This window comes from Sciurus vulgaris (genome assembly GCF_902686455.1).
Source record: "Sciurus vulgaris genome assembly, chromosome: 17".
NCBI classification, from domain to species: Eukaryota; Metazoa; Chordata; class Mammalia; order Rodentia; family Sciuridae; genus Sciurus; species Sciurus vulgaris.
This window is the reverse complement of record NC_136478.1, coordinates 17,765,068-17,785,532: the sequence shown is the minus strand read 5'-3', so window position 1 is coordinate 17,785,532 and position 20,465 is coordinate 17,765,068. Positions and strand designations below refer to the sequence as shown.

The 20,465-nt window shown below is 45.4% G+C and overlaps 1 protein-coding gene and 1 pseudogene across 2 annotated transcripts; one reads left to right on the top strand and one right to left on the bottom strand.

Annotated features, from left to right (window-relative positions):
- Positions 1 to 1,049: 1,049 nt before the first annotated feature.
- On the bottom strand, positions 1,050 to 4,719 carry LOC306647484 (putative ATP-dependent RNA helicase DDX28; annotated as a pseudogene). Its single transcript has one exon. The product of its transcript is annotated as a putative ATP-dependent RNA helicase DDX28 (transcript).
- A 667-nt stretch (positions 4,720 to 5,386) lies between these two features.
- LOC306647664 (putative ATP-dependent RNA helicase DDX5) lies at positions 5,387 to 6,481 on the top strand (the record flags this gene model as incomplete). Its single annotated transcript, XM_079117180.1, is given in 2 exon segments — positions 5,387 to 6,044; positions 6,046 to 6,481. Coding segments are annotated over 2 exon segments (930 nt in total). The 5' UTR covers positions 5,387 to 5,550.
- Between the last annotated feature and the right edge of the window lie 13,984 nt (positions 6,482 to 20,465).

Here is a 20,465-nt window from a genome sequence, read left to right as displayed (position 1 = left end):
CCTGGGGTCCCACTCACACCCGCTTCTCCAACCACAACTTTCCTGCTTCTGAAGCTTTCCTTCCTGGCCACACTAGCCTTTCTCCTGCTCCTGCAGTCGGTCAGTCTCATTTCTACCTCAGGGTCTTTACCTGTGCTCTTTGGTCCAGGAATGCTCTCTCTTCAGCTCCTCCCCTGACTCTCTCACTTGCATCTCTGCAGAAATGCTCTCTCCTTAAAGAAGCCTTCTCTGATTCTCTGGTTTCATGTAGTATTCATCACTCCATAGTGTTATTTTCCTTTTCTTAGACAATGGAACTTTAAAAAATATTCTTTAGATGTTGATGGGCATTTATTGGATTTATATGCCCTGCTGAAAATCAAACCCAGTGTCCCACACATGCTAGGCAAGCGCTGCACCACTGAGCCACAAACCACGCCTCTTTTTATTTTTTTAGTGCCAACTATGATTACTTGAATTTTAAAAATTTTTGTTTATTGCTGAGGGTGAAACACAGGAATTTGCACACACTAGGCAAGTACTCTATCACTGAGCTACAACCCAGGCCCCTAACATTGTATCATATCCTTGTCTCCCCTTTGTTGGTGGTGCTTGATAAGAGGAGCTGGGCTCATCTCACTCAATAAATCTTTTAAACACCTAGCACAGTACTTGGGATGTAAGAGGTGCTCAATAAAAGGTTGTTGAATAAATGGATAGCTGGATGGGTGGACTGTAGATGGACCAGTGTCATCTCCTCATTCTGGCCCCTCTTCTCTCACACACACTTACACATGGAAGCACTCATCAGGTGTTCATTTTGGTTCTGGGAAGGGAGCCCCATTAGCCTCAAGTACACTAAAGCACATGCTCTCCAAGAGCTACGCCCTCAGCCTGCGGCTCTCCATTTCTTGATGAAGTGGCCTGGATCTTCACCTAGTTCATCTAAGCATCACTGAAGAAGTTATCAGTTAAAAACTGTACCCGAGAGTCCCTTTTGAAGGCAGAAGGCCTTAGAAGACCAGTCCTCTATGTAGGAATGCACTTGAAGGGAAACTGGCGGACTTGAAGGTTGACCTTGGACAAGCTGAAATTCAAGTCAATCACTGTTACAGAAGAATTTGTTGTGGAGTGTGGGGTGTCTTGGGGCCCTAAGGGGCTCGAAGCAAAGGAGTATGTGGGGCTTAGGGAGGCATTGCTGCCTTTCCCCACACCATTCCTGCTGCAGGTAGCTACTGTGGCTGCAGAGACTACAGGCAGGAGGCTCACTGGATAAACACTGCTTTGAGTTTCAGGAAGCCTTCCCCTCCTGGATTGTGCTGATGTTTCTGTCAGTGACTCAGGGTGGATCTTATGGGTGGATCAGGTCCCTGCTAGGTCACTTTCCCTCTCTTTTCACGTGCCTCTTCACAAGCCTAGAGAGCGCAGTTCTTATCTGTGCAAGGTGGGACGGCAGAGGATTGAACAGGGGAATACCAGGTCTTCTTGAAGGCCAGCCTCAGCCATGGCATGTCATCACGACCCACTGAGGTCATGGAAGGAATGGGTGATTTGAGGGATAGGCGTCAGACCCTTAGTGTTGTATGGAAAGCAGGGTGAAAGTAGAGAACTCTACCTGGTTTTTCCCTTCTGGCCTCTCCACCCATGTCCTAGACAAATAACCACTGTCTGTGGATCACAGCTGGGGATTGGGCCAGCCCATGATCACAGGGGACCAAGATTGTGAGAAACCAAAATTCTGAAACTGATCACACAGTCATGATTAAACACAGAGACAGCTAGTTTGCATGGCTCTGACCCTAAGCATTTAACTGTTAGAGAGGAAGAGATCTGAATGTATTAATTCAGGGAATGCTTCTTGCAAGTGGGTCTGAAGTTTAGATTTGAACTTGTGCACAGAATAAAAGCAAAGACAGGCCATTCTTGATCTCTTTCTGCCCCAAAGATAAATCGTTTGATGAGATGGAGATGTGGCTCAATGAGAAGTTTTTTTAATATACATGAAGTTCTCGGTTTGATTCTGGTCAAAACACACACACACACACACACACACACACACACAAAAGGAAAAAAAAATTCTTTGCACCTCCAGTTTTTACAAGTGAGGTCTCAAAAGCAGACTAAGGGACCTACCCAAGATATGCAGAGGTGTTCTGTTCAACAGTAGGGTTTCATATTATCTGGAGGGCCAGATGTATAGCTGAGAGGATGAATTTGTCACATTTCTAGGTGATGGACAGCCTTCCGGCTGTTAGAGGTTCTCCAAAGCAGAATGCGGGTCCAGTGACTTTACAAAGTAAAAATGATAGGCATATTTGAGCATAAAATTTAAAACATGTTTATGAACTACTAAAATAATACCAAATTACATTATCCTTTCACTACCCTTTCATCAAAAAAGGCAAACCAACCATGTGTGGTCATGCAGTCCTATAATCCCATCCATTCAGGAGGCCTAGAAAGGAGGACCACAAGTTTGAGGCCAGTCTCAAAATCGCAGCAAGACCCTGTTTCAAAATAAAAATAAAAAGGGCTGTGGTTGTAGCTCAGTGGTGATGCACCCCTGGGTTCAATCCCCAGTACCAGAAATAAGGTATAAAAAAAAGAGGATAGGGATGTAGCCCAATGTAGAGTGCCCCAGGGTTCAAACTTTGGAACTCTAACACAAAACAAAATAGAATAAAACAAAACAACAAAAACAATAGGTCTGGGATGTAGCATAGTGGTAGAGAGCTTGCCATCCATATTACTGCAAAAAAAGGAAATAAACTCAACGGGATCTTTGTCCTTCTGGTGGCAGTTGGGAGTATGCATTATCAGAACAAAATGAGGTCTGCCACAATGATGATTATTGTTATGGCAGCCCATGAAAACTTTATTTATTGCTAGAAATGACAACATGACTAAACCAAAATCTATTTTACTTTCCACATTTTATGTGAAAGAGTATGCTGCTTTGGTCCAGTGCTCCATTACTCCAATACTGGCCAGTAGCCCATCTTTCAAATCACTAGCAGTTCACTAGGCTCTGAGAGGCATTAAGGGCAGCCTAGGCGACAAGTGCGTTCACGCCCCCAGGACACCAGGAAAGATCCCTAATCCAGAACCACATTTGACTGAGCCAGAATCAAGCTTCCTGAGGCAACGGTTCTCCCACAGAGGATGCCAGTCCTGGAAGGCTTCTCCTTCTATGAGCTGCCAGTTCGATCTTCTGCACTAGGCTCAATTCCTAGGGGTGGGTCACAAAGCTGACAACCGCGCTTGGCACCTGGCTCCCAAGCTGGCCCAGCCTCCCTGCTCTGTGGATGTAATCTTGCAGGGTGAGGGGAAAATCATAATTGAAAACCAGCTCCACATGGGTGCTGTCTGGGCCCCGAGAGGCTATGTCTGTGGAGAGATAGCCTGCACTGGGATCCCTTCTGGAAGCACTGGAAGATGCCTGCCCTCACCGAGGCTGGCATTTGTCCCTGAAGCTTTAGGTGTTTGATTTTGTGGTCATCCAGAATATATCCCAGCCAGTTAACAGTGCTGGAGCTGTTACACAGCTCCAGGACAGTTCCTGGGGCTGCAGGCTTCTCTCCTTTGTCATGCTGCTTGAGGATCTGCACCAACTCTGCCACCTTCTCTGCTCCCTTCAGCCTCAGAAATGTTTGTCTGACATGAGGCATGATGCAGTGGAGCTGTGAAGTGGTGATGGTGGTGAGAGATCCTGGGCTCCCCACTTTACTCAGCAAGTGGCTCACACCTTCAGGAAACGTGGCTCCCACCAGCACTAACTGAGCTTCGGGATTAAAGGGGTCTTCTAAGTGAGCTGAGTCTTGGGCTATTTGGCTCTTTTCCAAGAGGTAGTCCACCAGGTCTTGGAAGCTTTCATCCAGCAGGGAGTCTGCCTCATCCAACACCACGAAAGAGAGTTGCTCCAGGCTCATCAGTTGACTCTTCAGGGCCTTCCACAGAGCCTCCAGAGTGGCAACTAGAACATGTGCTGAAGGCTGTTTGGACAGTTGCAGCCTCATTTTACGCATGCCATGGCCTCCCCCTAGCTCCTGCACCTGCAGGCCCAAGGAGCTGCCCAGTGATTGGGCCACAGCCTGTACCTGTTCTGCTAATTCTCCGGATGGCACAAGGACTAGACCCCTGAGAGCAGGTACACGGTGGATGTCCAGAAGCAGACGATCCGTTGCAGCAGTGGAAGTAGGTAGCCTAGAGTCTTGCCACTGCCCGTTTTCGCGGCGCAAAGGTGGAGGTGGCCGCGAAGCTGAGGGGGTATGGTTGGTGACTGCACGGTGGTGGGTCGTTCGACTTGAGGAGCAGAATCGAGGAGTGCGCGCATCACCCGGGGCTTCAGAGCCAGGTGCGAAGCTGTCGTGGGACAAGAGGTGTCGCAGCGCTGGCGCGTCCAGTTGTGCGCGCTCGATGGAGAATAGTCCCCATGCGCGCGCCGATGTCTCCAGCCACGCGAGGCGAGCGTTGCGCACTCCCAACGTCCCAGCGTGAGGCGTGCTGGCTGGTTCAACTCGGGCCTCCGGGCGGAGATGAGCAGTGGTCCCGGTCTCACTAACACTGGCCGCTTAGGACTTGACGTCCGCTCTGTCGCTGTGCCTGACGCCGCTGTAAAGCCCGCGGAATTCGGACCACGGTCAAGGGTTCCTCCGGACCGCGGTCCGACAGGATCCGACGGAGCGCCTGCAGGAACCGATCGGTAAGCTACAAGAGCAATGTCGGCCGTGGGATAGCCATGTTGCCCTTGCGGCTGGAGAGGCGCACTTCAGTGACGTCACGTATGCGCGGCTCCCTGGCGTACGGTGGCTGGCGCAGTTCAGTTCGGCTGGGGAGCTGGCGGTCATCAGGAATTGGCCAGGTCTCAGCAATTCAGTGACCGCTAGGTGTGCAGGTGTGAACAGGAATGGACATCCAGAACTAGACCAACCTTGGGGTCGGGAGGGTGCTGTAGGCAGGCGGGGGGACCAAGCGGCTGTGGGGCCCTGGTCCTACGGACCAGCTGTGCTGGTGTCTCCTGGAGAGTGGGTGCCCATTCCTTGAGGTTCTCGTTTGTAGTCCTCATTGCCCCTCTTGAGGGCTTGTTCAGTGCCAGGCTCCCCTTGTAAACTGTGAGGGTGAGGTTTGGGGCGTCGTTTTCACTGTGGAGCCGGCGGAAATACTGGTAATATGTGTTTTGCGAGCGTTGAATGAATGGTCCGCCAGGGGGCTGAGGCAAGGGTGTGGAGTTGTAAATCTAGGCTCAATTCCCGCCGCACTCTGGCTCAGAATTGCCGTACAAAATGGTGTCCTTGTGCTTATTAATTCTCTGAAATGGGAAGTTAGGTCTTCAGTCTCCGTTTCAGGCGGTGACATCTCCACCTTAAAAACAAAAACAAAAACAAAAAAAAAAAAAAAAAAAACCTCATTCATTTCCACGTGTCTCTGGTCGTTAAGCTCCAGATGTTGTCATCGCGGTTCCTCCGCCGCTGCCCCCCCTGCAAGGCTTCGTCGTAGCCGAGGCCAGTAACAGCGACACTTCACACCCGATTCTCTTCTCTTCGTTCCCCGGCGACCGCAACCTTTGACGCCATGTCGGGTTATTTGAGTGACCGAGACCGCGGCCGGGATCGAGGGTTTGGTGCACCTCGATTTGGAGGGAGTAGGGCAGGGCCCCTATCTGGAAAGAAGTTTGGAAATCCCGGGGAGAAACTAGTTAAAAAGAAGTGGAATCTTGATGAGTTGCCCAAGTTTGAGAAGAATTTTTATCAGGAACACTCTGATTTGGCTAGGCGCACAGCACAAGAAGTTGAGACATACAGAAGAAGCAAGGAAATTACGATTAGAGGTCACAACTGTCCAAAGCCAGTTCTGAATTTCTATGAAGCAAACTTCCCAGCAAACGTCGTGGACGTGATTGCAAGGCAAAACTTCACGGAACCCACTGCAGTTCAAGCTCAGGGATGGCCACTTACTCTAAGTGGATTGGATATGGTTGGAGTAGCGCAGACTGGATCTGGAAAGACATTGTCTTATTTGTTGCCAGCCAACGTCCACATCAATTATCAGCCATTCCTAGAGAGAGGTGCTGGCACCAACTCGGGAACTGGCCCAGCAGGTGCAGCAGGTAGCTGCTGAATACTGCAGAGCTTGTCACTTAAAGTCTACTGGCATCTATGGTGGTGCTCCCAAGGGACCACAGATATGTGATTTGGAGAGAGGTGTGGAAATCTGTACTGCAACACCTGGAAGACTGATTGACTTTTTAGAATGTGGGAAAACCAATCTGAGAACAACCTACCTTGTCCTTGATGAAGCAGATAGGATGCTTGATATGGGCTTTGAACCCCAAATAAGGAAGATCGTGGATCAAATAAGACCTGATAGGCAAACCCTAATGTGGAGTGCGACTTGGCCTAAAGAAGTAAGACGACTTGCTGAAGATTTCCTCAAAGACTATATTCATATAAATATTGGACCACTAGAACTAAGTGCAAACCATATGCAAAATAATTTTGAGTAGAATGCTCCAGAAAATACACTACCTGAAGGAAATGTACTAGTCATAAATTGATTGTGCTTATCAGTGACATTTTTTTTTCCTTTTGGCATCTTTTTTTACATATAGTGTTTATTTTCCCAAGTGAATGCAAGCTCTGAAAGGCATGCGTATGTTTTATAAATATTTCTGCCTCCTCAGTTCCAAAGTCAGGGGAGTGCTCACTTCTGGAGGGATGAGAGTGAACAGCTCTGAGCCAGGCCCTGGGACTTGGGTCTGAGTCATCTCTGCCTCTGATGACTGCCAGCACCCAGTAAGTCTCTTAACTACCTTGGGCCTCACATGAAAGAGAGGCGAGGCTTTATTCCACCAAACTCTCTTAAACAACAGGATGGATAAGAAAAAGCTTTAGTGAGGCAAGATGCAAAATGAGAGGAATTCATATTGTTCTTTTTCATCAGGCAGAAGTGGTTATACAGAGTTGGAATGTTCTTGGTGGAAAACGAGTGACACAGGAATTCAGGTACTTCAAGTAGACATTGAGATTTCAACCAAAGAGATTCAAGTTTAGAAAATACCCTGAATTTCTTATTTTGTTTTAGTCATCTGCCCACCTAGGCTTGGCTCTATTTTGGCCTGATGTAAATTTACTTTTTAAATCTTTGGTTTGGTTTACAAGTGAGTAAAGTACTCTAGTTTGAACCATAATTGAACCTAAACACTCTACTCAGAGTCTCTCTCCATCATTGAGGGTGAACTTCTTCAGGGACCAACTGGAGATTGGGTAGAAGAGGCCTGCATCCTGAGTGTCAGTGACCACAGATGGTTGAAGTCTCCCTTGGCCCAGGTGAATGAAGGTCAGGAAAATGGGAGGATCCTGTGTTACTTCCCTCTTACTATAGCTTTAGCTTGGGCTCCAACTAACCTGGGTAAAGTTGACTGCTGTCCACTCTAGGGAGTGTGCTACAAATGGAGATGATCTCAGTAACAAAGCAATCTGCCCGTTTCACTGACTACAAGTCTCTGCTTACGGTGGCTCCATTGAGATGTTTCTGCCTGACTTGTATTGTGGGACTGGCATGGTGGAGCCATGGCTGAGTTCCCCGGAGTGACCACTACCATGATGTTGTAGCTCTTATGTAGTGTGACTGTCTTAGGGATCTGGCAGACCGAGAATGGGGTGGCCAGGACATCCAGATTATCCACTAGGAAATCCTTAATATCCCAACTCATGGCATTGCTGGATATCTTGAAAGTGTGGTCATCCTCATTATCTGGGTATCTGTGCGGCTGCCCTTGGTGTGGCCCTAGACGGCCAGGATCCGGGGTTATCATAGCTGCCATCTTTGCACTCTTGTACCATTGTGGCAAGAGGAAGCTGCAGAATCCTCAGGTTTGACGCAGTCCCCACTGGCACAGTGTCTGCTGCCCCGGGAAACCTGTGTGGCCATGTCACTCCTCATGAAGAACAAGAGCCTGCAGCCCTGAGAGAAACTGGTACTCCTGCAATTTCTTCTCTCCACCTCATGCACTGGTGCGAGTGGAGGTGCTTCAGTGGCGCTCTGCCTCCTGCTGAACTGCGCATCTTTCCACAAGGGGGTCGATCATGTGTGAACGAAGTGGTCTGATTGCAGTGTGATGAGGCAGAGCATTTCCTGTCTTGAAGGAGATGGTGACTGGAGCTGGTGGGCCCAGCTGAAGAGTAGGCAGTCCTGAATGACTGAGGAAATGTTTCTCGAGGAGTTAAGCACCTTACATACTTCTTAGACGGTGATTTCTTCAGAGAGCTGGGAACATCGCATGCCCAGAGTTCATGCTTCTCTTGGCGAACACATTGCTTGAGGGTGTAGGCCAGGAGGTTGTGTCCTACTTCATGACCCAGGCCGCCTGAGTCAGTCCGCACTCTCAAACACACAGTCCTTAACTCCCAGGCTGCTACACAAAATGCCCACTCTGCCTGTCTTTGTAAACCCCAGGCAATGGGAAGACCACAGAAGGCCCCGGCCCTCCGCAGTGTGGTACAGGTAAAAGGAAAGGGCTCCAGTGACTCATTCTTAATGGAGATCTCTACCCTGCGTTTGTCTAGTTTTTACTTATGAAAGTAAAGTTGTGGGTTGGGGTTGTGGCCGAGCGGTAGAGCATCGCCTAGCATGTGTGAGGCCCTGGGTTCCATCCTTAGCACCACATAAAAATAAAATAAAGGTTTCATGTCCACCTACAACTAAAAAAAAAAAAAATATTTTTTAAAAAATAAAGTTGTGGTGACATACTTTACAAATTTTGTTTAGGCATTAGTTTTGTTTAGGCAATAGGTGCTTTTTAAAGTCAAACGAGGTAATGGGGTGTTTCTCCTTTTATTTTGAATCCTGTTGGACTCATAGGCAAATTGAAGTATATCTCTAATGTCAGTAGACTTAACTTTTATGAAATTCTTTTTTTCACTTATTGATGGACCTTTATTTTATTTATTCACTTATATGTGGTGCTGAGAACCCAGTGCCTCACACATGCCAGGCAAGCACTTTACCACTGAACCACAACCCCAGCCCCTATAGTTTCTAAATAATTGTTTTTAATGGACCAATGGAAAAATTAGATTTCCTTGTTGGGATTTTCCTAATAGTCTCATGGCAGGTTTTTATCCCTTGGTACATACATACATATGTATGTACATATATGTATACATATTATATATACACACACATGTATTTGGTTTGGGGGGGACAAAGGACTTTTTTACATAGATTTTGTATTCAACGTTTGATGTACATTTTCTTCAAACATGATTTAAAAAAAATTTTTAGTTATACATGACAGAGTGTACTTTGACATAGTATATGTATGTAGAGTATGATTTCCATGCTTGTGGTTGTATATGATGTGGAGTGGCACTGCTTGTGTAATCATATATGGACATAGGAAAGTTATTTCCAATTCTTTCATTCCCATTTCCATCCCCCAAAACATGATTTCTTGTACATGGTTTTTTAGAATTTCCTTAGTGTCTCAAACAACTTTAAGAATTGTCATCTTTTTCCCCGTTTTTATATTTCCACACAATTTTTTGACAAAATTAAAAATACAGTGATGCCAAAAAAAAAAAAAAAAAAAAAAAGAAAAAAGAAAATAGTTAAAGCTAAATTGCACTCTGTGATTCCTTGTCGCCCTTCCCAAGTTCTCATCCTGAAGTCACTCTTGGAGCCGACTCACCTTCACTCAGATACCTTAAATTCTCAGAGCGTAGTAGTAAACATGCAGTTACACTTCGGAAGTCATCACCTTTGTGGCTCATGTTATATAGGCCTGGTCAGGAAGAATATTTGGCTGAGATTTAGATATTGAAGTTGTAAAAAAAAAAGAACTACACTGGTCATACTTCCTGAAAAGTTCTGAAAATGGGTGTCAGATTTTTGTAGTCTGAAGTTCTGGGGTGGGAGATAAGGTAAATGTTGGTGGATTGATTACATGGGAGGTTCTTAACAACTGGAAAATGTGATTTAGTGCCACCAATACAGGTGGCTCTTCCTAACCTCAGGATGCATTTCTGAAGATTCAGTCACCTGTGGATTCAAAATATTCTGGAGAAAAATGTATCTGGGACTCGGAAGATATCTCAGTTGGGAGAGCTCTTGCATACCAGGATGCCATGGGTTCACTAAAAAACCGAAACAAAACAAAAAACACCAAAAGAAGAGCTAATTTGTCAGTATTGCACATTAAGAGACCTTATGTTTTGGTCTGGAAACCTTGAACCAAGAACCTCACACATGATAGGCAAGCACTGTATTGCTACTGATCTACATCCTCGACCCTTTTTAAATTTCATGGTCTGACAGGGTCTTACTTTGTTTCCCAGACTTGCTTTGAACTTGCAATCCTTCTATCTCAGCCTCCCAAATAGCTGGAATTATAGGTGTGTGACTCCCTGCTCAGCTTCTATACTACTATTATGATTCTAAAAACTCAGAGCTCACCGTTTCTTATATGAATAGCTACGTGGATGTCTGCCCTGACGAGTTTCATCCATTTCCATGTACCGTTGTTTCTCAGATGTGAAACAAAGAGTTGCTTTGCACCAAACCAGATGAGCTAATTGAAGGAATATCAGAAAAGAGCGGTAGCTATGTTTGTTTGTATGTGTATTTCGATTGTGTTCAACTATTCAGAGTAGAGTTAGCTGATTAGGTATGCATGTGCTTTTTCATTATGCTGGAGCCTTTATAATTACCTCAAAATCTCATAGGGGTTGGATTTTGTCTAAGTCTGTGCCTGCCCATTGTCCCTAATTTCTTGTCACATTCTCAGACAATGCCTAAAGTCCCTCTCCTTTCCTGGAGTACACAGGAGACATTGAGTAATATCCAATTAGTGCTTCAGAAATAAGAAAGTTTCACTTATTTTAAAAAATAGTGAACTCCTAGGAGCAAGAGCTTGGTATGTCCTTGGATCTCAGTCATTCATTCATGTATTCATTTTAGAAATATTTCTCCTGGGTGTGATGGTGCACATCTGTAATCCCATCAGCTTTTGGTGGATGTAGGAGGATCACAAGTTCAAGACCAGCCTTAGCAACACAGCAAGGCCCTGAGCAACTCAGAAAGGCCCCATCTCTAATAAAATATAAAAAGGACTGGGGATGTGTGTCAGTGGTTAAGTGCTCCTGGGTTCAAGTTTCAGTTCCCAGTACGAAAATAAATAAATAAATAGATAACTAAATAAGTAAAAAAAAAATAAAAAAATAAAAAAAAATAAAAAGATTTTCTGAGCGCTATGCATGTGTCAGGCACTTTTAGAAGAGTGAGTTGTCAACAAAATTCCTGTTCTTATTTATCTTCTTACCTAATAAAGTAATGATTATATTATTATTTTGGAGAAAACTTGTTTTTATTTATCTACCTACCTACCTACCTACCTACCCACTTTTGGTGCTGAGGAACCAACCCGAAGTATTGTGCATGCTAAATTCTAGGCAAGTGCTGTACCCCTGAGTACTCTCCTAGTTCAGGTAGAGATGAGGTACTTTTGCAAATCACCAGCAGTTAGCTGATATTGTAAACCATGTGAGTTAATAAGTTTACATGGGAATAAGAAGGGAAGGGGGCCCAAGATTAAGTAGAAACCCTCATAAGTGAAGTTGACTTCTCAGCAGTGGACAAAGAGGCTCAGGGAAACGAGGAGTGCTAGGTCAGGGAAGCCAAAGAGGGGAAGAAATTCAAGGAAGAGGGAGGACTCCACTGTGTCACTTGCTATGATTAAAAAAGATGTAGTCAGGTAAGTATCTAGTAGATTGAGTAACTTTCAGGTCATTGGTGTCTTTTTTAGCATGGTGAGGGAGAGTGGCAGAGGTGGAAGCTGGGCTGAAGGGGCCCAAGGAGTAGAAAGCAAGTGAAACAGTATCAGTAAGTGAGCAGAGCATAGTAGGCAAGCTTTGTGACTTTTTAGAGGAGGCAGTGATTGGTAGAATGAAGTATCAACAGTAGTTTCCACTTAGATATAGGATTTTGGTTTTCTTGTTGTTCCTGTTGGCTCTTCAGAGTATTCCTAGAATGTGAGCGCTTCTCACCACCTTCACTGCAGCTCCCTGGTCCGAACTTCCATCCTCTCTCCCACTGACTACTGAATTGCCTTCTGAGTGGACTCCCTGTGATCACCTTGTCCCCCACAGTTTGCTGTTAATCAGAGCAGTCAGCATGATAGGTAAGAACATGTCAGCTGATGCCTCTCCTCCACTTAGAGCCCTTCACTGGCTCACATACTTGCTCTTATCTTCTTACTGTGGTTATATCGTGTATCTTATTTCCCTTACTATCCCTTGTCATTTCTGTGGCCCAGTCATGTCATCTTCCTTGCCATTGCTCCAACACATCAGAAAAGGTCCTGCCTTAGGAGACGCACAGACTGTTGCGTCTGCTGTGCATTGTTCCCTTAGTGTCCAACTTAGCTAACTCGAATCTTTCTTTCCTTCTTGTCTTCTGGGGCTGGGGGTAGTAACTCAGTGGTAGAGTACATACATTGCGTGTGTGAGGCACAGGTTTCAATCCCCAACATTCCCCACCATCCTTGTGTTGATTTCTCTATTAAAATTGCAACCTAGCCCCAGCTGGTTTTGAGTGTAGGCAGGAGGTCCGATAGTTCAAAGCCAGCATCAGCAACTTAATGATGCCCCAAAGAACTTAAGGAGCGAGACCCTGTCTCAAAATGAAAAATTAAAAGGTGTTAGGTGTCTCTGGATGCAAACCCCAGTACAAAAATTAAAAATAAATAAAAACAAATAAAACCAGAAACCGGCGAAGAGTGGTGGCAAGTACTTGCAGTCCCTGCTGCCTGGAGGCCTAATTCAGGTAGGATTTGGAGACCAGCCTGGGGAACATAATGAGACCCTGTCTCCAAACAGATATAGAAACAAACTAAAGAAGTAAAAATAATATTTTTGCTTTTTTCTCTTCCAGGCCCTACCAGTTTTCCAATATGCTGTGTAATTATTTGTTTACTTGTTATGCTTGGTGACTTTGCCTGCTTTCTTCCAACAGTGAGAAAGTCATGCTGAGCAGATAATTTTTGTTGTTTTGTGGTCTAATGTATCCCAAGAGACTAGGACAGTGGCTGGCACAGATTAAGCCCTTAATGAGTAGTGGTTAGAGGAATGACTGAGTATGCATACTTTGCATGGTCAGACAAAATGAAAGCAAATGACTCTGGATTGGAAGGAGGGAAGAAACATTGCCCTGGATAACAGAAGGGATTGTTTCCAGTTGAATTTGTGACCTTCTTTTCCTTTTTTCTTCAGGTGCAGCAGAGGACGAATGATTGTGAATACGGTCTCTCTGTGCTTCCCCAACAAACTCATCTTCGCTCTATTGCTTGGGTGGGCACTCTCCCAATGCGGCTGCTGGCCCTGGATTATGGAGCTGACATTGTTCAGTGTGAGGTAAGTGCTCCTGGTTTTCTGGGAGGACTTTCCCACAGTGCAGCCTCCTCATTTGGATGCTGAGTGTTCAGGAGTGGGGGAGGCAGAATGGAAACTCCACGCACAGGTGTTTACTGAAGGTGGCAGGGGATGAACTGACAAGACACCAATGAGCTCTGTGGGCCCTAGTGGAGGCCAGCAGCCTGGGGAGCGCAGAGGTGTCTGGGTTACTGAGATGGGTAGATGAGCATCAAGTTGGGCACGGCCCTGGCCCCGACAGGAGCCCCCACAGGAGCATATGTTCAGTTCATCAGTGCATGGACTCAGAGGTTAGGAACAGGAGAGAAAGGACCAGAAGCAGGCTGAGGAACCTGGACGAGGTTGGGTTTTGGTTGCCATCGGATTTTCTGGTGGTGTTAGCTGGTGGGCCAGTAGATACACTTGCTGAGCCCTCTGGAGAATACTGGGGTTCAGACCCAGGTTCAGAAAGATCTGTGAGGGAAAACAGAATTAAAGGAGTATCTGATGTTGGATGATGAGGGAATGTGAGCAGGCAGTGCTTCTCATTGAGCATGTTTCAGAGTCAAGCTGGAGAGCTTCCCTTAGTCCTGATATGTTATCCTACTGAGGGTGACAAGGTTCAGATGCTATTCAGGTATTCTGATCTTAGCATCTTTTTTTTTTTCTTTTTCCTGTGCTGTAGATGGAACCCAGAGCTCTGTGCACGCTAGGGCTCCACTGCTGGGCTACTTCTCATCTCCCATCCTTTTATTTAAAACCCATTGGGGGTGGGGTTGTGGCTCAGTGGCAGAGCCCTGTCTGGCATGTGTGAGGCACTGGGTTCAATTCTCAGCACCACATATACACTAATAACAATAAAGGTCCATCAACAACTAAGAACATATTTTTAGAAAACCATGGGGGTGGGGATAGGGGTGTGATAACTGTGGTTATAAAAGGCAATAGGAGGAGTCTTCAGTGACGGGATCCTTCTGTGTCTTACCTGTGTCAGTGTCAATATCCTGATAGTGATATTGTGTTGCAGTTAAGATGTGCCATTGGGAAGCTGGGTGAAGGTACCTCCTAAGTCTAGGGTCTCTCACCTTCCACAACTGCTTGTGAAGCCCAGATACCCTAAGATAAAGTGTGTAATTTTAGAGGAGCCCACCATGTAGAGAGAAGGGAGGGCCTGTGAGTGTACTTGGGTAAACACCCTAATTCCTAGGTGTGTTTGTTGGAGGATAGGTGTCAATGTGAGAAGAAAAATGTGAGAAAATAGGCAAATTAAAGAGTCTACTGTCAGGGATGCAACAGTCGTGTGTGTGAACAACGTGAGACGGCAGAGAGAGCAATTGCAAGAAGGCTGTTGGTGGTATATGTGAGAATAAGGTGAGTGTGGACAGCTGTGGAGTTAAAGGCTTAAGGATGAACAGCAAACAAGGAGGGAGAAGAAGGACTGCCAGCCACCACTTCAGGGATTTAAGAGGTTAATTGGGGAGCAAGTACAGGCAGGTGGCTTGAGGTAAAGGAAGTAGGGTGAAGGGAGTTATTTAGGAAAGACTTGCGTGTTTGAGGATTAGAGGGAGGAAAGAGGTAGAAGTGAGGGGCTGTAGGGGCGATGGGCCAGGCCAGCAGTGCAGTGGAGTCGGTTTGTTGTTTTTCTTTTCTCCTGGACGGGATAGGGGTTTTTATATTTATTTTGTGGCAGTGCTGAGGGTGGAACCCAGGATCTTGCATATGCTGGGCAGCTACCCTGATACTGAACTGTAACCTCAGCCTAGGGCACAGGTTCGTCTTTTTTTTTTTTTTTTAAATTTTGTTCTTTTTCATCATATAGGAGAGTAGACTATATTTTGGTATAAAATACATCCTTGTAGTATAACTTATTCTAATTCAGATCCTATTCTTGGTTTGGGGGGCAAGGGTGGATACTGGTGATTGAACTCAGGGGCATTGGACCACTGAGCCACATCCCAGCCCTATTTTATATTTTATTTAGAGACAGGGCCTCACTGAGTTGCTTAGGGCCTCACCATTGCTGAGACTGGCTTTAAACTCATGGTTCTCCTGCCTCAGCCTCCCAAGCTGCAGGCCTACATGAGTGTGCCTTCACATGTGGTAAGGATCCTATTCCTGTGGTTGTACATGATGAGGAGTTACCCTGATTTCTATATTCAAATAAGAGGCGAGGCATGGTATGTCTGATTCATTGTACTGTCCTTCCTATTGTCCTTTCCCTGCCTTTCTTTTGATTTCCTTTGTCTGATCCAGTGGTTTTATATCTTCCCCGTCCCACCCAATGTTGTTGTGGGTTAGCATCCACATATCAGAAAGAACATTTGGCCTTAGGTGTTTGGGTTATCTTATTTCACTTAGCATGATAATCTCCAGTTCTCTCCATTACCTAGCAAATGCCATAATTTCATTGTGCTTTATGGCTGAGTAATATTCCATTTGTGTACGTATACCACATTTTCTTTATCCATTAATTTGTTGAAGGGCACCTAGCTTAACTATTGTGAATTGAGCTGCTGTAATCAGTGACGTAGCTTCAGCACCGTAGAGTGCTGATTTTAAGTCGTTTGGTATAGACAGAGGAGTGGGATAACTAGGTCAAATGGTGGTTAGATTCTAAGTGTTCTAAGTAATCTCCATACTTCTCTCCATAGTGGTTGCACTAATTTGTGGTCCCACCAACAATATATGTGAGTACCTTTCTCCCCACATTCTGGGCACCATTGATTGTTACCTGTATTCAAATTGCCATTCTGACTGGAGTGACATAGAACTGGAAGTGTAGTTTTAATTTGCATTTCTCAATTTTGCTAGAGATGTTGAACATTTTTTCATATAATTTTTTCCATTTATATTTCTTCTTTTCTCAAGTGCCTTTCCAGATCCTTTGCCCATTTATTGATTGGGTTATTTGTTTTTTTGGTTTCAAGTTTTTTGAGTTCTTTGTATAACCTGGGGATTAATGCTCTATCTGTGGTGTAGGGGTAAAGATTTTCTCAAATTGCTAAGGCTCTCTGTTCACATTCTTCATTGTTTCCTTTGCAGTGAAGAAGCTTTTTAGTTTGATACCATACAGTTTCTTGATTCTTGCATGTGCTTCCTGCTCTTTAGGAGTCTTGTTTAGGAAGTTGATTCCTAAGTGATCATGATGGGGGTTGGCCTAGTTTTTGTTCTAGTAGTACAGGGTCTCTGATCTAATTCCTAGGTCCTTGATCCATTTTGAGATGGTTTTTGTGTACCATGAGAGATAAGGGTTCAATTTCATTTTACTACATATGGATTTCCCATTATGCCTGCACCGTTTGTAGAAGAGGCCGTCTTTTCTGCAGCATATATGTATGGAGCCTTTGCCTCCTAAGAGGTTACTGTGTGTATGAGGGTGTGTCAGTGTGTCTTGTATCCCATTGGTCTTCATGTCTGATTTTGGGCACAGATTTCTTGATAAGGAGGTGGGACCTGCCCTTGTGTGAGATGGGCCAAGCAGTCGAGGGGGGAGTGATGGGTCGTGAGGGAAGCTGAGGGATTATGTGCTGAGAGACTTGTAGGAAGCCAGTCTTTTGTTGGAAATGAGGGTGGCTAGAAGGGTTTGGGAGTAGGGACTTGAGGAAAGTGAGAAGCTGTGTTCCTGTTCCATAGTCACTAAAAACTGGACCTTTGCCTGGCAGCTGTGCTTGCTATGCAGTGCTAACTTGCAGCCTGTGGGAAGGAAATCTGAGATGCTGGTGGGGATTGGGATGCTGGTACCTGCAGCAGGGCAGGGGCTGAGCTTTCTAGGGTGCTGGCAAAGTGAGGTGGAGGGAGGGCAGGACCAATGGAGCATATGTCCTCTGGAGGTTTCAAGTGGGAGGCAGAAAGGAAGGTTTCTGAGTTCAGGGTGACAGAGGCCTAAGCATGTTCCATGGCAAAGTTCTAGGGCTGATGAGATTGAGGAGAAGGTAGTGGAGCCTGCGTTACTATATTCATCCCCTTGTCTTTTAGTTTTCTTGAGCTCCCAGAAAGTGGACTTGTTTTCTCTGGGAGAGAGGTACAGTATAATACGAGATGAAAGGGAGCCGTGTCTGTCACAGCACAGACCTGTAGGCAGCCATGCTTCATTGACAGCCGTGGACCATCAGTTTGTGCTAGTGGTGGCCATGGAAGGGAAGCTGGGTAGTAAAAGCAGAGCTGCCTCTGGAAACAGAACTGTGTCATGAGGATTCAGATCGTCCATCAGCTAATTGCTTAGGAATTCTTAGGTTTGTTTTCAAGCCCTTTAGAAGTTAAGCACTTAGGATTTATGTGATGACTTCAATATGTGGCCTTTTTAAACGGGCGAAGCTTGGTTCTCCTAATAAATGTGCTTAGGTTTTTATTCCAGGTTTCTACTCAAGTTTGGAACAGAGGAAATCTAATTTAAACACTTCAGTATTTTTTGATGTACTTCTCTGTGAGAGAGTTGAGATAGCCTCTGAACCAAGAAGGAGTTTCTGCTACAGAAGACCTACTCTTGCCAGGGACCATGGCGCATGCCTGTAATCGGTGTGACTCAGGAGGCTGAGACAGGAGGATCGAGGTTGAAGGCGAGCCTCAGAAACTTAGCAAGGATCCTAAGCAATTGATGGAGACCCTGTCTCTAAGTAAAATATACTAAAGGGCTGGGGAAGTGGCTCAGTGTTAAAGGGCGTGTGCGTTTAATATTTGGTATCAAAAATCAACAACAACAAAAAGTGAGCTATCCTTCCATGCAGTCTTAACTTCCAGGGACAGAAGAAAATAGGCAGTTATGTTCTTGCTTGGATATTTGGCTGGAAACTGGGGCCTTGAGACCTGGTCTTGGCATAATGTGGTGCTGGTGCCCCCTGGTGGTTGGAAGAGTTGCTCTGCAAGGCAGGTAACTCCTGCTTGCCTGTTCTTTCTGGGTGAGTTTCATGAACCCAGATAGAGACCCAGCTGTACGATTAGTTAAGGAAATTAGCCAAGTACCTGGTACAGGACCTAGGGGCAGAGCAGGCTGCAGGCTCTTCCTTAGCCCACTGAGCCCTACACACCTGGAAGATGAATCTTGTCAGAAGAGTTGAAAGAGCAGCAGTCCTTCTTCCCTAGGTTCACCCTGTACATTTTCCAGGAGTGCCCCAGAGGTTGCATTTCTATTCCTTTTTATACTAACAGAGGGACTCCAATGTTTCACCTGAGGAGACAGGTGTTAGAGTTAAACCTTTTAATAAGTGGGATCAGGAGAGAAGGCAGTGTGTTTTTAACAGATCCCCTGATATACTGATTATTAAAGTAATTCATTGCATTGCCTAGAACACAAGAAGTGTAGAAAATTGAGAAGAGGTCTGGGGTTGTGGCTAGTGGTGTGGCACTTGCCTGTAGGTGTGTATGGGGCACTGGATTCGAATGTGAGGATCACATACAATAAATGAAAAAACGTTTTATTGAGAACTAAAAATATAAAAAAATTGTGGTAAAAATTGTAAGGAGAACAAATTTGTGATGGCAAACACCAATAATCCCAGATTCTAGGGAGGCTGAGGCAGGAGGATCCCAAGTTTGGGGTCAGCCTGAGAAACTTTCCAGACCCTGTCTCCAAATAAAAAAGCAGAAAGGAGTAGGCATGCAGCTGAAAGGTAGAGCAACTGTGGAATCAGATTCCGGTACTGCGGAGAGAAAATGAAAAGGATGGGGAAATTGTTGATAATTTACTTTGAATAGAAAGATTACCTTTAGAAAGAAGGAGGAGGAGTACAAAGCATAGCTTTTAATAAAGACCCAGTCTCTGCCAAGCTCTGCAGACACTACTATAAGGTCTAGCAGTTCCTCACAGCATGCTTAACCAAGGACCAAACCATTGAACATAGATTGAAACCTCCTCCACTGCGTCCCCCAAATTTTTGTATGTTTGAATGACATCACAGTCAATACACAACAACAATAAACATTTTTATTTTTCTAAATTAAATATAGTAATTACAAGCATGAAAAAGAGAAGATGTGTCCGAAGTTTGTTCTCTGACAGAGAGGCTCAGCCAGCAAGTTTCTGTGGCCTTTGTCTCTTTCCAGTGTGGTTGGACCCTCGAATTTTGGGGATAGGGCAACCCAAGGTTTTTTTTGCCTCTGATGGTGCTCGGCGTTTCTTGGGAGCCCCTCTAGCTCTCTGGTTGGGCTTCTCTGCTGGTTTCTCTGCTGATTTCTCTACTGGCCTCTCTACTGGCTTGTCTATTTTGTCCTTGGCTGGAATGGCCAAGGGAGCGTCCCCATAGAGCCGGTAGCCACCAACCAGGCAGTATGTCTCCCCATGCCAGCCCACCTTGGTTTCTCCACATCCTTGGTAGAGGACATGGTAGTATGCAGGTGTAGCAGGAGACGCGGGAGGCACCGCTGCTGGAAGGAAACCCAGAACCCATCAGTCACTTCCACCTTATGCACTTTGCCACCAGCACCTCCCTCTCCTGTTCCTTCCTGTTCTGACTAAAGCCCTCTTATCTGCTTGGCATCCAAACACAGCCTTTGCCTGTGACCTCCCTGGATGTTTTCTGTCTCCTCAAGAGATACTTTCTGTAAAGTACGTGAGTTCTTGGAGCCAATGGAACCAGATAGAGTACAGTCAAACCTCAAAATGATCACAAACAGCACTCCCTCAATTTACCATTCTACAATGGAGACAAATTTCTTAAGACCTGTCATTTCTGAGGCTTTAGGGAAATAATTTTCAATTTTTGAATACATGGTCTAATATAAATTGTTTTAGAACCCCTGTGATTTTGGCAGCTTCTGTTGGGATCCATTGATACAGCCTGTTTGAACCACACTGAGTTCTAGCTTGGTTTTTATGGATTTTTCTAAGCCCTTTCTTGTTTTGATTGGGGTGTTTTGATATTTTCCCTCAGACGGGCCTGGAACTCTTGACTGAATCAATCCTCCTGCCCCAGCGTCCACCGGTGTGTCCAACCCTACGACTTTCTGAAGGCCGTATTCTAGGGCAGAGGGATCCAGATATCCAGATCCAGATCCTGGGTGCCAAGGTCAGGCCCAGTAGCCTTCTCCTCTCCAATTCCTGAGACATCATTTCCTCAGACCTCCAGTCTGACTACCACTTGCTCTCTC